This window comes from Manacus candei, unplaced genomic scaffold (assembly GCF_025592945.1).
Source record: "Manacus candei isolate 608988 ecotype Guabito, Panama unplaced genomic scaffold, ASM2559294v1 h1tg000049l, whole genome shotgun sequence".
Lineage (NCBI taxonomy): Eukaryota > Metazoa > Chordata > Aves > Passeriformes > Pipridae > Manacus > Manacus candei.
In genome coordinates this window covers 13,298,535-13,320,554 of record NW_026138097.1, presented here as the reverse complement: position 1 = coordinate 13,320,554, position 22,020 = coordinate 13,298,535, and the positions used below count along the sequence as shown (strand labels likewise).

General features: G+C 41.3%; 1 protein-coding gene across 4 annotated transcripts in view; it reads left to right on the top strand.

Moving 5' to 3' along the window:
* PHACTR1 (phosphatase and actin regulator 1) overlaps nucleotides 1–22,020 on the top strand; it is a 301,109-nt gene that overhangs the window by 4,680 nt on the left and 274,409 nt on the right. For all 4 annotated transcript variants that reach the window (XM_051799185.1, XM_051799182.1, XM_051799188.1 and 1 more), the window contains exons 3-4: nucleotides 9,027–9,173; nucleotides 11,031–11,177. In XM_051799185.1, the coding sequence (XP_051655145.1) occupies nucleotides 9,027–9,173; nucleotides 11,031–11,177 (294 nt within the window). The remainder of the gene's footprint in view (nucleotides 1–9,026; nucleotides 9,174–11,030; nucleotides 11,178–22,020) is intronic.

Here is a 22,020-nt window from a genome sequence, read left to right as displayed (position 1 = left end):
CAGCCCTCTGGCTGGAGAGGTGTTCGAGGGGAAGAACGGATGAACAACCACACTAGCAATAGGATGTGAGAGATGACATGTGGCCTGTGCAGAGAGAAGTTTCAGGAGGCCAAACAATAAGTCTCCAGAAGAATTCCATCATCAAGGTTTCCTGCAGCAAATACCTTTATTGCTATCCTTAGCCCCAAACTTCTTGATGGTAATATCCCCTTCCTCTCAATTATTTTATCCCCTGTACAGAACAAGGAACTCAATCCTATCGTGTGCATTGATGCTGACTCTACAGCTGTGGTAACTCCTGTCGTCCTTGTACCTTACGTGAAATTTTAAGGCTGTCTTCCAAAATCCAGGCATTTCTCTATGAGATAATTGCACAATTTCTCTGAACACGGGCAAAAATAACATATTTCTTTCTTTATCCACATTCTGAGAAACAGGCTAACTGCATTAGCTTTAACTTTCTGACACTCCCCGCCCCCCAACAAAAAAAATACACTGAATGTGAGACACTCATCCACCATAAATAGCATAGCTCAAGTAGCTAGTATGGAACTGAATAAAAGGTCTGTAAGAAAGTGTTGTCATCAGATCTACTTAATGGGATCACAAGTAACTATTTGATGTTAATATAATAATATGATGCCATTAGCAAATCACACTATCAAACACCATGTGTATATGCATTCAAACTGCATTATGACAGAATTGAGTGCAAGAAGACTACAGTATTCTGCCATTTAATTAAAAACAACATCAGAACATATTCGTATGTACTATTATTACTTTACTTATATTATTAGTTATTGCATTCCAAAGTGCTCTGTTTACAAACTGTAGAATGGTGGTTCATGACCTACTTAACTCTTTCTGTGAGATTTGAAGATTTCTGCCTTTTAATTTTTCAGATCAAGAAAAAAACTCCAGTGTTTTCACATTAATGATATGACAATGTAACCAATAGCAGCTGTAAAGCATTCATTCGTATCTGAACCCACTCCTTGTGGATGGAAGAGAAAAGAAGGAATAGGACTGCAAAATGTTGAGAAGGAACTCAAAGAGCTATGATGGCATTGACAACCAATGATATCAAATCCCACCTGATCTTAGGTCTTGTGTAATTGAATGCAGGATGCTCTGACCTCAGCAAACAGACTAAAACAGGGCTTTGTCCTCCAGCAACCAACCGGTTCTCTATCCCTTGCTGCCTGCACTAACGCTCACACCTTGTCCCTACTCCTGCAGAAAGCTGCAGAACTGCCTTTGGTGTTGTAGGGTAGGAGGAAAGAGGTGTTACCTTATCAGCTGCCACCTCTTCCATCCTTCCCTCTGAAGCAGCAGCCATCACCTCACTTCGATGGGCTGAGCACAGAACAGAGAATGTTTGGCCGTTCAGGCTGTATCTGCTCTTCCAACAGCTGTTCCCTGTTTCCTCCAAGGAAAGTGAAGCAGGAGGGATGGAAAAGTCACAAAAGCTGAATCTGACAGTAGGATTAGCTAGATTTAGAAAACTTGGTAAATGAAGCCAGCTGGCTCTAGGCTTTAAATACAAGCCAGAAATATCCTAAGCTCTGCAGCCCTCCCTAACTGTCTCTTCTGTAGCCGTATGTTGGAATATAGGAGCTGGTGGGGTGTCCCTGCCAAGTGCGTAATGCCTGGTGACGCATCTGCAAATCAGAAACAGGAAAGAAAGGACTGTGATCCCCTGGATCCAGCCCCTTGCCCTAGGAAAGCCTGAATCTGAAATCTAAGCATGAAGCCAGACTTTAATTTTCAAAAAAGCCTTCTCCCTTTGAAGCGTGTGGAAGATACTGGTTACTCTTGGCTGCAGATGTATTATAAATACAAATCTATCACAGCTTTCAGCGGCAGGGGCTGAAAGTATATAATGGGGCCTGGAATAGGATTTTCACCTCACTTATCCTGTAGGCATCCTCGGTGAAGACATTTCCACCTAAGAGTTCTGACTAGCTTGGCATGTACCAGTGGAGAGAAACAATCATTTTAAGAGCAGGGTTCACTTTAGACATCTTCCTTGGGTTAATATAAATCTTGCCTCTCTACTGATTATGAAAACCTAGATAGCAAACTTGAGTGAATGATGCCTGTGCTGATGGCATTTGTTTGCATTGAGGAATCACATGTTGACTGGCAAGATAGGACCTAATTCGGAAAAGGGAGTAACTTTCTCCAAACAGGTCAAGCTGTAATCCAAAGCTGTAAATGTGCAGATCACTTGGCTGCAGCGTACTTTGAGGAAACATCAGCTTTGATCTTGAAGTTCTACTTGAAAGTTATGCTTTGGGGCATGCAAAGAAAGACCTCATATTTGAAAGAGCTGAGCAGGCAGGCACTGAGGAGCAGCAGAAGTGAGCTGGTCCATAAGGGAAAGTAAGCCCAAAGCCAGCAAAATGGGCAGAGGCAGCAGCCGTCACCTATGACAGGTAAAGCACCGCAGGGCATGAGTTGGGCAGGTTTGGTGACAGTCACCAGGTTCAGCCAGGAGTTCAGACCATCAGACAAGTCCACAGTGATGAGGCAGGTAGGAGACTAAGGGAGACGGAAAGTCAGCAGTCTGGATGTGGATCAGTGAGGAACATAGCCAGCCACAGGCACACTTGCTTAGCAAATGGGCAATGGCCTCAGTGTAGGCGTATCTCCAAAAGCGGGGAGGAAGCAGCTGCTGAGGATTCTTGCTGCTTTCTCAAAAACCTTCAAAGCTGGTCAGGGCTTCTCAAGTCACTCACACAGCTATACCATGCCAGAGAGCCTGCTTTGAGCATAGCCAACTAAACTGTGTGACGGGATTCTAGCTGTTGGTACCTAGCTCTCACCTAGGTTTTTGAGGATTAAGAAAAGAGGAACCTCTCCCTCCCACTCTATATAAGGGGATTGAGCCCCTGGATGAACTATAAGAGAGCAGAATGACTTCTGCCCAGTACATTACAAGTGAAGACTTTAGGTACTACCATAAAGGGAGAGTTGGCCATCGCAGACAGTGAGTAGCACTTTTCTGCAACCATGAGTCCGATGGAAGGGGTCCTAAGACTCATCCTCTCTCTTGGTGCCTGCAGCAAACCCACACAAGAACCTGATGGGATGGGCTGGACATTGTGTTGTCAGGATGCCATTCTGGGTTGCAGGAGTCCACCTCTGCACCACAGTGGGACTCTCTGGTCCCTGCCTAGAGTTTGGGTTCAGCTGTCACGCGACTTCTGACTCAAGGAAAAAATTGTTTCTAATTTCCTAGAGAGCTGTGCATCCACTTTTCCTGCACTAGCAGGGCACACCAGCTTAAAATTAACTGCATTAAATATTTTCAAGATGCTCCTACATAGCATGAAGTTGCTTGCCAGGCCATTTGGCAAGATACACTGTGCATATTTAAAAAATTGAACAAAACTCTCTTGAAGGCTTATCTTGAACAATCTTTCGTATCTATAAGTAGGTTAAAGATCCACTTACACGAGGTATGCTTCTACTGGTTGCAACATTTCTGCAATTTATTTGATGAATGTAAGGAGTGAATAAAAAATGTGAAGTATAAAAAAATACAGTACATATGGCCAAGGGTAATAGATGCACAAGATTGTATAGACATATGGGGGATGATTGCTCAGAAGATTTCAGGAAATCATTTTTCTTGATCAGTTTTGCAGGTTTAATAAAATACTCCCAGGTATAGTTTTAATTCCACATTTTCCGGTCATTCTCTGTGTCCACAATATATTTATTTCACTGTGCTGCCTTGTTGCTCATTTATTTTAATTCAGACAGTGCTGATTTATTCTAGATGTTTGACTTTAATCACTGCTGACTCTTCAGTGCTACTTTCCTTTTGCTTTTGCATATTACATTAAGTACAGTGTTTTATAAAAATATATTGCTGCAGTATCCCCAGATCCTAATCCAGAATGATTCCACTGCACATGCTCCTCCATCCACCAAAATTTTATGATTAATCCATCCTATACATTAACATATTTTCAAGGTTATGATATTTTCCAGGTCTTTTTTTATTTATGTGATGTCACTACTTCTTAGACTAATAGCTTCAGTATCAGAAGAATTAGTAACAGCAAATGTGCATTCCTGATAAAATTTCTCCCCCTTTAAATCCCATCAAGTAACTGATCAACATCAACCTTTTCCTCATCCTTTTTCAACTTTTTTAAGTCCCTTTTCCACCACCTATTCTGGCATATCTTCCTTACTGAGAATTTCCAAACAGCCTATGCCTTTGGACACAATGGTAGAGGAACAGGCATGTTTTGTTTAAAATGCACAAAAAATGCCAGTGTGGTGGTTAGGCATATTGTGCACATTCCTACCCAAATATCACAAACCAGTGGAATGAGCACGTGACAAAATGTGGATATCCTTTTGCATGGGTACCATTGTTTGCAACCTTCAGGCCTGTTCTTGATATGATGTATCTAAGTACTTTCTTTCAGATTACTGGTGCCCATCAAAAAATATTTCAACAGCTTTGCTTTAGAGCCATGGAGAAATCCATATGCATGTGCTCCTGTGTTTGTCTGGGAGACGCAAGCCTATAAATCATTCTTCATAAATGACAATTTATGGTCTCTCCACATGTTCTGTCTCTGGCTCCCCTGCCAGTCATACCCAATTTTCCAAATCTAATCCTTCAAATGTTGTCCTTTTGTCTTGTTTTAAATGCAACTGATAAAGTGAACTGGCATTAAATCAGACCAAAAAATTTTTTTCCTGGTAAACACCCAATTGGACCCATTTCCTGGTCTGTCTTTAAGGAAGAATATTCACAATCTAATATTTTAATTTTTTTTTAGCTCACATGGGATATCATGTGCTAGATGCATCAAAATGTACCTGAACTCAAGTTTTTAAAGCTTCCTTTTAGCCAAAAATACATTTCTGCATGCATTATCTATGTGTTACACCATGGTGAACCCTCTTCAGAGAAGCGTGAAGGAGAAGAACTGAGTAAGAAGCTCATATGTTTCTCTGATGAAAAAAGTAGCAAGAAAGAAGAATCCTATTCAATCAGCAACAGCAGCACTGCAATTAAAATATTTTCATAGGTATTCTACGAAGTCGTTCAAAATTTGCCCTGAGAAATGAAACTTTCCTCAGGAAAGCCTTAAAGATTTCTGATGTAAAAAAGCATCCCCTTATGGCTATTTCAATGTCATTTCAAGTTGCTTATGATTATATGCATCAGAAACATACCCTTTCCAATGTATCTAGGTCTAGACATCTCCAAGAAGCAACATTTTAGCACTTTGCTTGTACTGAGATTAAAATCATCAAGTTTCAAAAGTTTTTGCCCTTTCGAGGTCAAAATCTACTATGCAAATAAGGGTTTCTATTGACCCTACTGATTAAAAAATGACAAGTGTACCTGTGTCACCAATGAGATATTTTAAAAACATTTAAAAAAATCTGATTGATAAAAGTAGATGGAAAAATTAGATTAATATTTCTTGTTTTCTCCAATTAATTTTTAGGAAGATGCCATTTCACCTCTAAAATTTTTCAATTAAAAATGTCCATCATTTTTCTAAATAAAACTCTTAAAAAATGAATAAATAACTCTTAAAAAGAAAAGCCAATATTATAACTCTTCAAAACATAAAGGTAGTTCTTGGCAAACAAAAATTAGTACTAATATTTTTATTAAAATCTATGGGAAAGTATTTTAATTGAAAAAATGGAAGCCATCAAAAATTCTTTGCAAACAACCCCCCATGTTTTCAGTCATTTCGAACAGTGTTCAAAATTTGGACCAGCTGCAGATTTAACCAAATATATTGAAATTATATCTTCAAAATGCCTCTGAACACGCAATATAAAAATTTACATATTTTACATTCCCTTCTCCCAAACACATACTTGTGTTCTACTTCAGTAACATACAATATTTTGAGACAACAAATGGGAGATCATATACAGCAGTTCTAAGGTGTCATACAATGTACATTACAGCATTTATGTTTTTAAGGTATTTTTCCCTCGAAAAGCAACTTTTTCACTTTCTAACAAATACCAGACAGGACACTGCCACAATGTGTCAGTTGTGGCATAACCCTATGAGGAATGATGCAAAGAGAATGAAGAATTTAACAGAATGGCTGATTTGCCTTCCGTGTGCTGTTACAGTGGCTGCTTTAAATGAGGTTTTGGACACTGGTCTCAAATTCTTTTGCAGCATAAGTGGGCCCATTATTGTGTATTGTAATGTCACTCCATTGCTCCAAGACTTTCAAGAGGACACTTTTTAATTTTCCCAAAAAATTATCTCCTAAAAATGTGTCCCACAGACTAATCTGGTTTAAGGAGAACAGCTGGAGCAAGAGATACTGGTGGATTAGCTGTGATGAACCCTATGGTCTCATTGGGCAAACATCAACAGCTTTACTAAAAACTGTATGGCAAGTCATTCTCAAACTAAGGACTGCTATGGATTATGGTTAGGAAAGAGTGTGTATATTCATGGCAGGCATAAACATTCAGTGTTACTTTATCGATATCAGAATGTAACCAGCTGTACTTTCCAGTTCCGTGGCTCTGTAAGAATTGATCTTACCTTTTATTGCAAATCTTTTTTAATACTTATTAGCTTAGTCTGAAATTTTTTCAATATTTACCTAGAATATCCAGTCATTCTTGAAAACTCCTTTTGGTAATATACACAAAGGGGAGATAATCACGGTTGTCAAAGTAATACATAATGATTACTCCAAGAAGCATTTTCTAGCATCCACCTACCTCCAGTGAAAATGAATACAAGCCAGATCCCAATATTTTGACCCAAAAGGGAAAAATGATTTATAAACAATTATATAGAAAAGCCTACTGTAATTCTCTGTTTACTATAAAAGTGTATGCAATTTGGTGCTGGGATTTTTTTTTCGAATAGATTCCTGTGCTGTGATCCTGTGCTAGCCCTGAAATGCATGGGAGCCCTTTCACTGCCTTTAACTACAGCTAGATTACACCAGTTTTAAAAGACAAATCATTTACATCATTGCTTTATGAGATGATTTTTACAATGCTGACTTCGTATACAGATAAATCTTCCTGAAGTGTAAATCTGATGACACAAAATTTTCCGTAACAGAAATTTTCCATTCTCTTTTATCTTCATTACTGTACTTCCCTATCATAAGGCAGTAACGGTTTACAGCCTCGTTGCAGTGTTTGCTTTAGCTTAATCTAAATAGTTGACCCCATTAAATCAATTTCAACTCTTGCCCTTTGTGTTTACTTCAAATGCAAATGCTAGGTTAGAAGTGAGCAAAAACTTGAAAGAAACCTATTTCAAAATAGAAAACAAGTAAGTTAGACCAGAAATAACCACTGCCTTCAGCAGCACAGATTTACTTGTTTAGTAAACTACATAATGCTGCAAATTGAAAAATAGAGTGTGACAGCTTCTGTTAACTCATAGTAATTATATGCTATCATACCTAACACCTAAGTCAGCTTTCAGGCATCTGAAGGCTTCTGATTGACAGGTTTTATTTGAAATTCTAAAAAACTTTTAAAAGAAAGAATCACAGTTAGTAGGTTGCAGAATATGCACTTAGTCACTATCAGTCATGCTCTCCAATCCCAGTGGGAAAATACAGTTCATTTTTAGTTATTTGAAATGTGGTGCTTTACAAAAGCCCCAAGATAAATACTGTTATGCCAGATAATATCCAAGCAGCAAAAAGCATGCAGGGTTTAGGCTCCTAGGCTCATATAGGGTCCCCCATGAAAGTTTATGTAAACAGTCCTACACTAAGGGTACAGATGTTCTTTCCAGCTGAAATTCTCTTTCCAGTTATATATGAGGTGGAGGGGAAAGAAACGCGCTGAGAAAGTACTTGTGCATGGTGCTCATGCTTTCAGTGATCAGCCAGATCCCATCTAGCACTTGTGATAGTCTTTATCTACTCACAGAGGCAGTTGAGGTGGGTATATTTATAGAGGCTCTTCTGCTTGTGATTTGTAATTTATAGGCTCAGCGCCCAAAGCATTCAATAGCCACTCACAATTACATTCACATAAAAAACCCTACATTAAGGGGACATTATCAAGGCTGTAAGGTCCAGTGCTAAATATTTGGGCAATGCCAAAATGAAGGTGGCCTCTGCAACATTAATTCAGTCTCCTAATACATATGTATTGTAGTATGGCTTCTAACTGCATGATGACAGTAATTTTTTACTATCCTACCATTTGCTTCATCAGTACATGGAGTGGGCAGTGCTCACTTAATGAGCCAGTATTAAATATTTTGCTTTCTCCTCCTTCAATGCATGGCACCAAGCTATTTAAACCATGTTCAGAAGACAGAAATCTTAATTTCCTTATGAGTTTTTCATTGGTGCTCCACTGAAGTATATCAATACTTTACAATATTAATGGATTTATATCTTCTTGAAATTCCTAATGAAAGAAAAGAATGATTCTCCCTGTTTCACAACTAAGAAAATAAGACATAAAGTGATCAAGAGCAAAAAGTAGCTCTTTATTTTGAGTGCCCAAGTCAAGACAAGAAGAAACTGAGTTTTAGAATAGTTGCTGTAGGCATCATGTCGTGTTCCAAGCACAGCTTCCACCGATTTCTGCAAATTAGGCAACCACTTAGATACTTCCACTACTTAGACATCACAGCCTCAAAAACAGCATTCAGGAAAAGAGAGATTGCAGCTGTTGAGAAGTTGAGAAAAGAGTGATTTAAGCTGTAAAAGTAGGAACTTTGAACATGCAATCTGTGGCAGCAACAGAGCTATAACCTGTGCCTTTGGGGCACAGAAGACAGCAATCTTTTCTTGGTATTATTCAGTGCAGCCCTTAAATTCTGTAGTATGTGAGTCAAGGACCTCACAGCGAACTGCCTATTCTACTACCTGCTACAGATCCTCTGTTCCATTGAGTGATTTTCCTTCTCTTTTCTTTTCCTTTTTTTTTTTTTTCTTTTTCTCCCTCTTCTTCCCCCTTTTCATTTCTCCCTTCCCCTGACATTCTCCTCTTCATTTGTACTTTCTTACCAGCTCGTCGGGCAACTCTTCTCACTGTGCCCACTCTGGTGACAGCAACCTCTGAGGATGACATAGACCGGAGACCCATCAGAAGACTCCGGTCTAAGAGTGACACCCCTTACTTGGAAGAAGCTAGGATCTGCTTCAACCTTGATAATGGTAAGACATCCCCAAACATCATATGATGCTAATTAAAGACTTTTTTTTGAGATGCAGATGGACTAGATGGTATTTCCTCGTTCCCAAGTGATATGGTGGTTCAGCAGATATCCAAAGATGTCATGGGAGTCTAACTACAAGCACCTGCATATGTATGAACAGGGATTCTTTTCAAAATTCTCCTGCCAGTACTAACTAAATTTTTTCCCCTGTTTTAGCCACGGTAAGCCAGTGAGATCAGAGCAAAATGGAATATGTCTTACCCACTTCAGGCACCCAGAAATATGAAAGTTTTTGTGAACATTTACGATGGGATTAGAGCTAACAGCAGACTTAGCTAATATTACAACCATGGAAGAACACCCAGCATGCCCCAAAACCTCTATAGGATTAACTGGCAGAAGTGCAACAGAAAACTATTGGTTCTGCAGGAACAAGTAAGAGAGCTGTCCCTCAAAATTCAGACCAGCTAATGTTACTATTGCTGCCTTCAGAATTACTGAGGCCTGGTATTCCTTCCCTGGTCTTTTTTTCTCATTAAGGTTGACAAAACCAAAAGATTTTGGAAGTAATGACAACTTAGTGACTTTAAGCAGGCTGGTTTGTTTTTTTTTTTAAATACTGAATTAAATGGGATAAACTATTACACTCCCATGCATGTATCAGGAAAAGGTTCTTCACCCGAAGAGTGGCTGGGCACTGGAACAGGCTCCCCAGGGAAGTGGTCACAGTACCAAGCCTGTCTGAGTTCAAGAAACATTTGGACAATGCTCTCAGGCACATGGTGTGACTCTTGGGGCATCCTGCACAGGGTCAGGAGTTGCACTCTATGATCCTGATGGGTCCCTTCCAAATCAGCACATTCTATAAGTATTTTAACTCTCTGGCTCTCCCTTTATGTAGTCCTTTTGTGCTATCCCCGTATTTTATTTTGAAATAGCATTTTTAATTATTTACATTACACTAACATCTCAGCAGTCCCAACCGAAACTGGAGCCCTAATGTGGCAGGCAGCCTACAAACCACAGGGTAAGACCATCAACATAAAGAGCTGATTACTAAACAGAGAAACAGAGATGCCACAAAACGTTGTTCTCAGTGTGGAGATGGAGAACAGAGTCACTAATTTTTGCCTGTGGTCACATTTTTCTCAAAGACCTGATGGAATATGAGTCCCAGGTTTTAAGGGATGGTCACTTTTAAATGCTGAGTGTGGGCTCCTCAGTCTCCTTGGCATTTTAAACTGCCCAGGCATGGTACACCATTCTGCTTTACATCATGGGGTTGCCCAAGGAAAGAGGGGAAGGAGATGAAAGGATGCACAGTTAGACATCGCACCAAGTCTTGAACCAGCTGTGCTCTGAGTTTTGGGATGCCCTAGGCTTGAAGAGAGCAATCCGGGTTGCCAGGTTCGCTGCGCCGTGGCACCTCGACCAGCCAGGCCCACTGGCGGCGTGTGGCACCTGCTTGGCGCGGGGGAGGAGGGAACCACCTCCGCCGGGACCCTCCCCTGGGGGCGGGAAATCCCCTCCGCGGGACCGTGCCCGGGGGCGGGGGGCAGGCAGGCAGGGTCGGGGACAGGGGTCACCGCTCCGTCCGCCTGGAGCGAAGGCGGGCGGGACACGGCGGGGGCAGCGGGCAGGGCCGCCGCGGCCGCTCCCGTCCGCAGATCCTTGACGGGTTTTCCCTGTCTCTCCCCCTCCCTCCCCGCGCTCCTTTCTCCCCTTCCCTCTCTCCCTCTCTCCTTCCCCGTCCTCCCCTCCCCCTCCCCGCGCCTCTCTCCCTCCTCCCCTCCCCTGTCTCCCCCTCCGCCCCCTCGTCGCCCGGCCGCCCCGCGCCGCCGCTCGCCCTCGCCAGCTCGCCGGGCCACGCTGCTCACCGTGCCCACATTAATGGCGGCATCTTCCGAGGAGGACATCGACCGCAGACCCATCCGCCGCGTCCGCTCCAAGAGCGACACCCCCTACCTCGCCGAGGCCCGCATCTCCTTCAACCTCGACACAGGTGAGAGGCGGCCCGGCCCGGCCAGCGGCGGGGGCAGCAGGGAGGGAAGGGGCCGCCCCCACCCTCCTCCCCCACCAGCGCCCACGGGCTCCCTGGGCTCTGCCGCCCGGCCCTGCCCAGGTGCCCGCGCCTTCGCACCTCGCCGGCCTCCCCCGGCCCTGCCCCGCTGGCCGGCTCCCCCTGCCCCGCGTCTCTCACCTGGGTGAGCCCGGTGCCGGCTGCCTTTCGCTGTTCAGCCCCTCGAAGCCTCCCCTCTCGCAGAGCGCCGCCCTCTCGCCCTGCAGAGCGTCGTGCCGCATCCCCACAAGGCTCCTGCTCTGCCCCTCCTCACCAGGTTCTTCTGGCGTCCTTCCTGGAGACGCTGACCTTGGCGTTTTACAGTTCTCTCCCTGTCTCACTCTTTGCTTTCTTCCTCTGGTGGGTTTGTGCCTCAAAAGTGCAAGGAAACTTGCACCTGCGTTGTCCACTTTTTCTCAGTCTCCTGAGTTCCCCCGTTGTCTCAGGGTTGCCTTTTGTGACTCTCAATGGGTGTAGAACCTGATGCTTTTTACCAACACATCTCTAGCTCCCCACATTCACCTCCTCCTGCCTGTTATTGGGATGAACCTCCTGCAGTTCTCCAACTGACCTTCCCGTCCCCTTTCTCCACTGCTGCACCTTCCTCTGTGCCACCTCTTCCTCATGGCTCCCTTGAGATTTCAGCCGTCGCCTTCAGTTCATTCTGCACATGATGAAACTATCCTGTTTCTTTCCTACTAGGCCTGTGGTTTTCCCCTCCTTCCCTGACCTTTTCTTTCCTTATGGGCTCTGTCAACAGCAAACTACACCAGAGGTTACTTGCTTTCAAAAACGAAGAAAAAGAAAGTTCTTTCTTTAATTCTCTGCACCAAACACCAGAGTTCCCCTCTTTGGGAAGGGGGGAAGTGTGAGAAAGGATCTGTAGCCAGCAATACTGCAACCTCCCTCATGTCCCAGCAGTAGCACGCAAAATGACCCAACTGTGTAACGTTCTTTGATGCTGAGCCTGTCAGATCACTGCCTGCTGTAAAGGGAAAAGAGCTGCCTCAGAGTTGCTGCTTGCCATGCTGCAGTCTCCCCCATCCCTCCTCCCCTCTTTCAGCTGGCAGAAAGTTGGAGATGGCAGAGATGCGTTTTCTTCTCCATTTGGGGGTAGAACAGATTCCCCTCCCCTTCCTGTTATCCCTGCTGAATTACACCCTTGGTAATGGCTGATATGCAGTTTGGTTTTATCATTGACAGAACGGTTGGTTACATTGTATGGCAGGTCGTTATTTCTCTCTGATCATGACTTTTAAAAATTACCAAACCATAGGTAAGTTGGGTGGCATTTCAGGGCACAGGCTGGAAGACCATGTCAGATGCCAGTTTTCAGCTCTGTAAAGAACTGGGAGTGAAAAGAGAAAGAGCATCACCATGCATAACACGTAAATAAAAAAAAGGCTGTGTATGATTATTTGACTGCCGAAATAACCCTGCGCTGACTTGTGTTCTCACAGGTAATGTTATGACATGTAGTTATAAATAGATAAACCAGTTAAGAGCAAGGCACCTTCAGATCACCTGGTGCCTCATATCTCTATGCTGAGCTAGACATGCTGTCTTTGCTACAAGTCCCAGAGCATGTGCAAGTCTCTAGGTACCTCTTTCCTGCAATCCGCCAAAGAATTTGATAATTACACTTAGCTTCTTTCTGTTCCTCTCCTCCCCCTGGCTCTCAATAATTTGTGTCTTTACTTGCAAACCTGGGAATAGAATTTCTTAAAAAGAAATAATGAAAAGAAACAGTACTGGTATATCAAGAAATATAAATGAAAAATGTTTTAAGTAGTGCAAGTGTGTGTTTTCATTAATTCATCTGGCAGTGAGTAGTTTGGAGCTCAAAAAAAAAAATTGCTTAGCAACCAGTATTGAGTGAGTGAGCCAAAAAGCAAGTGAAACGTGCCACTGATACCCACTTCATTTCTGAACTGTTGGGTTTACGCTTCTGTTTGCTCAGAAAGCTCAAACTAAGAACTCTCCAGTCTGAGGAAAAAGCCATTAAAAAATGTGTTTAGCCCCTTTTGCTCGGATTTGATAATGCCGTGCGGCTCAGGGTTTCCTTTTGAATCTAGTTGTTTGTGAGGTGCAGCGTTCTTGAATTTATTTTTTTAGCTCTATGTGTGGGGAAAAATACCACCCTGTTTCTGAACCGACCAGGTTTCCATTTGCGGTTTCGTTGCTGGTGCCACGGAGGGTGCCAGGTCGCTCCCGGTGTCCCGGTGCCCTGCAGGCGGAGGGGCCGCCCGGGAGCCCGCGGGCGCTGTCCGCCGCCCCCGGTGCTGAAGCCGCTCCGCCGGGGGTGGAGGCTGCGTGTCCCGCCTTGCCTTGTTCTCCCTCGCAGTTCATGTGAGCACAGGGGTGTGTGTGTTTCTTTGCCTGCGCAAGGGGAAGGCGGTAGGACGGAAGTAAAGCCGTTTCTTCAACCCACGGATGCAGTCGGAACTAAAGTGACGCTTGGGGCGCAGGAAAAAACCTCTTCCTTACATGCTTATCACTTGCTTTCCATTTGGTGCATTCCATATCTACAGCTGCTGCTCAACCACTGCTTACAGAGCTATTTTTCCTACAGCTGGTACAAGTCAAGCTGTGTTCCCCAGTCATTGTCTCCTGTGATGACATGGTCAGAGCGTGGCTGTACATGCAGCTGCTTTGCTGTATTGGAAGTTAAAATCCACTTTTATTAATGAACCATAACCAGACGCAGTGAATACTGCTCTTCTCCACTCTTAATTACAACCACTAGTTAAGAACTATCAGGTTTTTATCTACTTCAGCTGTAAGTCATAATTATACCATTAGTGCTGTTATCTGTATTGTTGAACAACTGAGAGATTGCATACACAGAGTCAATTACACAATTTGGGTATAGCATATATTTGGTCTGGGTTTTTAAAAAAACAGAATTTGTAAGTGATTAACAGCGCAGCTTCTACCCCGCCTTGTATTTTGATTATACCAACAATTCTACTTTGTTTGATTTTTCTAAAACATTCCAGTTTATTATGTTTGTTTCTAATATTGATCAATTAACTCACAATTATTACCTAGCATGAGTTGACTAATGCTGTTCGATTAGTTTTTCCTGGTATGTTTTTTTTCTGCTGATGTTCCCAGACTGATTAAAATACCAAGTTGTTTTCCAAACTCAGGGTTATTCTCCCTACTATTATACATATGCAAATCCTATTAATCTGAGTTATGTGCTTATATTAAGAGGATAATTCTTCCCAAAGGATTCATATTACCTCTTCTGCAAAAATTAATGTAGCTACGTAGCATCATAAAGCTATAGACCGGTATAAATTCTTTTTTGCATATTTGATACTAAATCAGTCTGCATACAGAAATTAATTTTTAATTTTCTGAACAACTTCCTACAGTGCAACACTAGAGGAATGGGGAATGTGCTCTCACTTTCGGGTGGTTATCTTTTGTTTTCTTTATTACGATTAGCAATCTGGCATTGCTCCATCTCTTAACATCCATCTTTGGCTTTTCTTACATATCTTCTTAAAAGCAGTCTTCAGATTGTCTTTCTAACTTTCTGATTCAGGCATCTAAAAGGTAATCCAAAATTACTTCTGAACACTTGGGCCTCCATCTGTCCAATAGCGTAATCCCTTTCCTGGTCCTGTGCCAGCTGACAAGTTCAAGTGTTTTTTGTAGGTTTTGACCTATTACAGGTTTTGACAGATTTCTATTCATCCTCTTGCAAAACACTGTACTTTTAAAATGGCAACGCTTGTTGGGTAGCTTTCGAGCTTGATAAATTGGCAAAGAATAGTTCCCAGTAAGGAAATAGACCACTTAAAAACTCCCTAAATGTTCCAAAATGTGTGAGCTTTTCTTTTGCCTCCCCCTTCATGCAGCTGTTTGGGGAATCCCTGTCAGAATTTTTTTGATGTTTGTGTTAGGGGAGGAGGGACTATCACACTGAGTTGATCTGGTCAGGTTCTCTTTAGCCCTTCAAGTGTTAGTCATTATTGAAAGTATTTCTGTATGTACGCAGATACTTTTACTCCTTCTTAGCCAAAAAAGATGAAGCTTTGTATTGCAATCCTTTGCAAAGCTGATTCTAGCAGACTGGCCTCTTGTTAACTGGTGCAAGAAGTTGTCTTTGTCTCAGCTCCACAATCATTCCGGGAGGTCACCGAATGTCAACCTTTGTTTGAACAAGGGTGATTGTCTACTTATTTAACCTGGGAATGGAGACTCAGGGAGAAAGCAAGCCAATGCCTTGGAGAAGGTGTAAGCCCAGAATGACTGCAGAAGCTGTACGAGGGGTCAGCAAAGAGGGGATGTTCCTTCAGAAATATATTTAGCTTCCATGCTGTGAAATGAGGGGAGAGGAGCTTTTGAATGTGAATAAATCCCTCCCACCCTGACTTAAAAGTGTGTACCAGTGGTGAACAGAAGCTAGAGGAGTGGTCAGCGGAGTGCAGGAGCTGGGCTCTGCAGATAGAGGGGGGAGAGAGGTAGTGACAGATAGGACTCATTAGAGATGGTGCAGCCTGTGTTAGCTATGGAACCCAGCTGGCTCGCTTGGCCCTGAAGCATAGCACAGAATTTTAGTGTACTGAAGTCACTCAGTAATCTCACTGAAGTGTCTGGATCCTCTGGTAATTTAAGTCATTTGTTGACTTCAACCAGGGATCTAAGTCAGACTGTAGAAGTACACATCTCTGCTCCCCTTCAGTGATGAAAAATCTGTTTTATCTCTTTGTGGTATGGAGCCACATGTTCTCATGGAATGTGTTCTGGGAAAGAACTGAATGGCTCTACATAATTTTGCCATGTGTACAGAAGAAAGGTCTAGAAAGGCAAGTGAACTTGGTACCATTTACTATTCTTAAGCAGTGACGAATAAATCACACTGGGGAGAGGAAAAAAATCTACATCAGCCTGTGTTAGTGCTGCTGCAAGCAGAATTAATTCACAGGGTGTAAAGAGGGAGGAGGATGCTGGCAGAAACTGCTGAATGGCTGAGGCAAATGTTCTTGAGCTGGGAAATGTTCATGGTTGGCTGTTTCTGTCATGCAGAGCTGGTGGGGGAAAACCAGGACACAAAGGTTGACTGTTGGTTTTATATGCAGGAACTTTCCTGGTCTGAATGAGGCACAAAGTTGAAAACCAAAGTTTCTTACATTTTCACTGTCCTGGCACCTTCCACTCTGGGCCCTGGTGCTTCTTACAGCCGTCATGGTAGGCTGCCTTACTGTTACTGTTTGTATCGCTGTGTTTACTGCATCATCTAGCTTTACACCTATGCAGAATACTTTTCAGAGAGTAAAATAATGTATAATTTTCCTTTCTAACGGAAAGATAACATTATTAGTGTATTAGCCTCATACATGTTGATTTGTTTGGAAGGATATGATATATTTTTCTGCAGTGATCAAGGAGGACTTCTTGAACTTTCATATTGCCACTGTGTACAATAAGAATATTTATACAGCTCACGGAGGTGGGTAAATTGTAAATAGGTGAAAATAAAGTGAAATGACTTGACTGAATTTTCTGCAGGAAATCTCCGTCACAATAATTATTAATTTTCTCCAAAACCCGTCATTTGATTTAAAAGTCAGTTTTGAAGTTTCTGAGTTTGCCCCTGGTCATCCTTTCATATGATTTAGTGCACTAACCCAGTTAATCGTCTCTGCAGTCATTTGAAATGTTATCACATTTGGAGTTGTGTTGTTTCTTTCCTGTTTACCCAGTGTATGTGTGAATATATCCATAATAAAATACTCTGCATGGTTTCACGATATATGAATAAATGATCCCTAAAATTATATAAGAATTTCAACTACTTTGGATTTATGGACCTCAGAGATTAGAAATAATGTTAAAAGGGTAATCAGAAAGGCATATTTAAATTTTTTAAAATTCTTTCAAATTATGGTGGCTTTAAGATTTCAGGTAGAAAAGATTGGGCTCAGGAGAACAGGGAAGAGAAAAATATGCAGTAGTTGGCCTTCTAATATGTGTAGGAGGTTTTATTTTTTTCTGGAGAAAGATTAGTAAAAATGCATGCATGGAAAATTTCCACTTTCTTGCTCTGCTCTAATCACTCCCTCAGATTATTGTCATGGAGATCCTGTCACACTTAGGAAGCCAAATCACGGGTTTTGGCAAAGCATGTTTAATGCCTTTATAAAAGGGCCTGAAGAACTGTCCTCCTTTGCCATCAAGCGTTACCTTACCAAACCTCGTGCCTGCACTTTAAGTGAATGATGACTGTTAGTCTTAATGCTGCTTAATTTGGAGTACAGCTGGAGATCGGATGTGTGCCTGTCACTCATTTCCTGGCTGTTTTCCAGTCCTGGAAGCATGAGTATACACACCAGGAAAAATGAACATCCAAACTGAAAACCACCCATCATGTGGCAAGGATAAGCCATTTGAGATAACCAGCCCTTCCCTGGGCTAAGTGAAGTGGCTGAAAGCACCTCTGTATCAACAGGGTAAACAGTGTGTTTTGAGAGAAGAGATCTTAATAGCAACTGAGGCTTTGACTCTTATACTTGACTTTGGAGATCTTTAAGACTATGACCTTCACTGAGTGCCAGGCAGGTTATCCAAGTTCTTTGTTTATGCAGCCCCTTTAGTTAACAAATATAACTGAAGGCAATTTGAAGGAAAAACATAGTTAGTTAAAAAGATGGAACTGGCAAGAGAAAAATTATATAAGATCCATTTCTCTGAATGCTGAAAGTTTTGATGTTTTAACCATTCTAGTGGCACTGCACATATGCATCAACTTTCTGTGTAAGGGGGCAGCTGATACCCGTGCAGTCAATGGCACCAACACTGCTGTGGAACAACTGTGTCAGGAGATAGAAGGAAGGAAGTTATCTCCTTGCTTTGGGATCAGAATATGCAGACCTGATGCCTCTTACAACTGCCTGCAGTATGTGTGATTTTAAGGCTGCTGTAGTACTTTGTTAACCTGGCTCTTCAAGAAAACTGATGCTGTGAAATTTGCCTGAGTAAGAAGTTATCTCTATGTTTGCATTTTGTTCAATGAGCTTGTTGGGTTAACACAACCTAGTTTATTCCTGCAAGCTGGTACACTGAAAAATACTTTTATTTTTATTGTTTTATCAGGAACCATGGTTTTCTTCTTGGAAGTAGATCCTTAAGGAAAATACATTTTTCCAAAACTTCAGATAAAATGTCAGAACTAGTAACCCAGTTCAGAATTGTTAGCTATAAAATTTAGTAAAAAGACAGACCTAATTCAAAGTAACAGGTATAATTAGCTTTAATTCTTAATTACTCTGAGTCAACTAATTGGTTTCATTGGGATTACTGACAGTAATACTCGGAGTTAGGCATGTAAGTGCCTTCAGAATCAGTTTTAAAGTTTGTAAGTTTTTGCAATATATGACAAAAGTCATTAGTGCAGAAAGAATGTCCTGAGCTGTCTGTCTTCAAATATAAAATGTCAGTGTTAATAAAATATGGTGTTATTAGTGGTTATTTCTTGTGTTTATACTTTAGACCACAGTATCAGTGTGAAACGTTATACTTCTGTAGCAAAATAAAACTTGTCTGCCTTCATGCTTTCTTGGTGATGAATATTCGTGACAATGTATCTCTTGTGGATAAGGTGCAAAAAATGTCAGTTTTAACATTTTCATCATATTAATGTGATGTATTACATTGGTAATGCAATTTGCTGATGTAGTCCACTAGAAATGTTTTCTTCTTTCAGAATACTGTTAGGGTAAAATTATTTATAATCATGCAATAACCATTTTTAATCATGCAATTCTGTTGCCTTCATTTAGAACGCATCGATGCTCTTGTTTTATATTGATATGCTGAGGCTACAGCTTGACCCTCAGTGTATGGCTGCCTTCCCTAGGTTTCGTTGCAGAGCCAATGTTACTGAATATTTAAAAGAATAATTATTGCTTTACTGCAGACTTTATAATAATTTTCGTATCTTGAAAATATAATCTATATAGTTCAATCTATATAAATGTGAATATGATGTTCAAAGAAGAATTTAATGAGTAGCAAATTCAACAAGAAAATAGGGAGGCAGAATTGAAAAATTAAATGCCTGTGTTTCTTGTGCACTCCAGATTCACTGTGGTTTCATTCTGATTATGAAGTACCTAAGATAGGGGGAGATTACGAGAGGTGTTTGCATATACTTGTGTTTTTATATACTGCATGGACACGTGCCATTTTAACTACGATGGATAATAACTGCAGTGCATATTTTAGTTAATCAAAAAATTCTTGCTATACATAATTTATGGTGCAATATCATTTTTACAATTGATGCTTACAGTCCTTGGACAGACAGACATCTGGTTAATTGTTTATAAGCAAATTAAATACTTTATGTATTATTAAAATGAAATTTCATCAGGGCTAAATCTAATTCTTTGCTAGAATGTTGGAAAGTCTGTTAAGGTCTGACTCAAACTTGATGCCTCAAACTGGGGAAGACCTGTTTTGACTGTGGCACTTGCCTGCCTGTGTGTGCTTATTTCTGTTCTGTGGATAAAAGAGTAAGGGGTCTACTGACAGATTTGAGAACTGACTGGGGTGCATGCCCTTGGGAAAAATGTTCCTGTTTTCTCTCAGTGGGTCAAGTGTTACAACAGTGTAAGCCATCAGAAACAGTGTTAGGTTAAAAGAGTCTCTTTCAGGCTAGTCCCATTTTGCTACAGCTTTGCACTAAGTCTTAGGAATCTCTCTCAGAACAGAAAATATACCCCCAGTTAGGATGAAATGAGAAATTAAGAGTTATGTTGCAATATTCCTTGAGAAAGAGATTACTCCCATCTGTAATGGTCCTTTGTTTTCCTTGCTGAGATCACACTAGTACGGTTTTCATACATAACTTTTTCTTCTGCTTAATTCTCTGCTGTCTTGCACTAGGAAAGTGCTAGAAACAAATGGAGAGACCTTGACGTGGCTGTGCTTGATGCATGAGGCATCTATAACATTTGGAAGAAAATGGCTCTTCCCCATGCTCAGCCTCAGTTGCAGGAGCATGTGTGTGTAAAGGTCATGTTGTGCAGTCTGCTGGTGAAGGGCTCTGTAGTTGACTATCTCTTATGTGCTCTCACCTTCTGCCTTCTGTGGGGTTTTGTTGTTGTTGGCGTCTCTGTTTTCCTGTCACCCTTTCCATTCTCTGGTGTTTATCAGGGCTACAGCAATAAGCAGCAGCAATATGTTGGCCTGCAGTTCCTTGAAGTCTGCACCTACTGTATTGGGAGAGTTGCCATACCAGCATTTGAAACTGTAAGTGGAAACTATGACTTTAAATGATCACCCTGCATCCTCAGGACCTCTGATAAAGAGCTAATAATCCACACAGTGCCTCCAGGAACCCATTTAAGGCAACCATTCCCCAAAGCGATCATCGCTCCTGCTCTCTGCCTAGAGAGTGCTCTTCTGGTTGTTGTGGGTAAAGGTGGTTTATTGAAAATACTGAGGTGGAGAGTTAGGAATAAACTGCATTAAACTGCTAATGAGCAGTAATTGTTTATATTTAAAGCAATTTGGCATGTTCATCCATTCATGGATAATTTAATTTTGTCTTACCACTTTTTTTGTTCATCATTCCTTATGACTTACACTACACATCAAGGTTCTTTTTAGATTTTATTGGTGTGCTGAATGTTTTTACAAAAACCTCTAAAAGTGTTTTTCTCAAAAATTGGGGTTTTTAAAATTAATTTTTTCACATTTACTTACTAGGTTAAAATAGCCAAAAACAAATGAAAAGCAATTGATCATTTTAATTTTCTCTCTGTGAAGCATGGCAAAATCTTGAAGCATTTCAAAACTAATAATAAAAAATTAACCAGGACTAACTTATTACGTGGAAAATAATAGCCCATAATTATAAGGCAAGAAGAAATCAATAAGGCTCAATCTGTATTTGAGTCTTATCTCAAGGCTTGGAAGAACAAACTGTTCTGTGCGATACATTTGATAAGATTGCTTCAAATAATATTTTACAGAACAAATGAGTTGATAAATTTTATTTATTTTTTAAAAAACAACAAGATAGGCATCACTGAATAACCTTGGGGTCTAACCTTGTAAGCTTTCCCCTCTGCAAGCAGTGCATGTAACAGCTCTGTCAGTGCTAAAGGAGACCCAAGGGGAGAGTGGCAAAAATGTTTGATTGGGAAGTATCATTACACGGATGGAACACAGCTTTTTCCTTACAGCCTTTGTGACATAATAGTAGGAAACCAGGAGAAAGAATCACCAAAATTAAGGCAACACAGGATATGTGGTGTCATTAAAACATGGCAGGGCTTACTAAACTTAACTGCTCGCAGTTAATGCTGCCCTAAGTGCGGAAACATGATCTTAGCAGGTACCCACCTAAGTGGCTGTATATGTATGTCTAGAGGTATGTGTCATCTCCCTGCCTGAGAAGCGTGCAGGGACCATCTGTTAACCAGCAGGATCTTAAAAGGCTTAAAGTGAGCAGCAGAGGGATCACTCTAGAAGATGTGCAACTTGTTCTTTCGATTATGCAAGTCAGTGGCAGGTAGACCAGTTGGGAGCAGTGATAAGTTCCTTCACAGTAGCTGTTTCAGGATGTGTTTCTTCTGTAACTTTTGGCAACAGTTACTAACATTTGCAGCCAGTTGTGATTTTAAATAGCGCCTCTTGTTGAGAGGGAGCAAAATCTGGGACCTGTTTGCTGAGATACATTCTGCTTTTAAACTTCTTTCTTCCCTCTGTTACTAAAATAGAATATTGTATCAGCTATGTATCACTGTGGTGAATAAGGAGC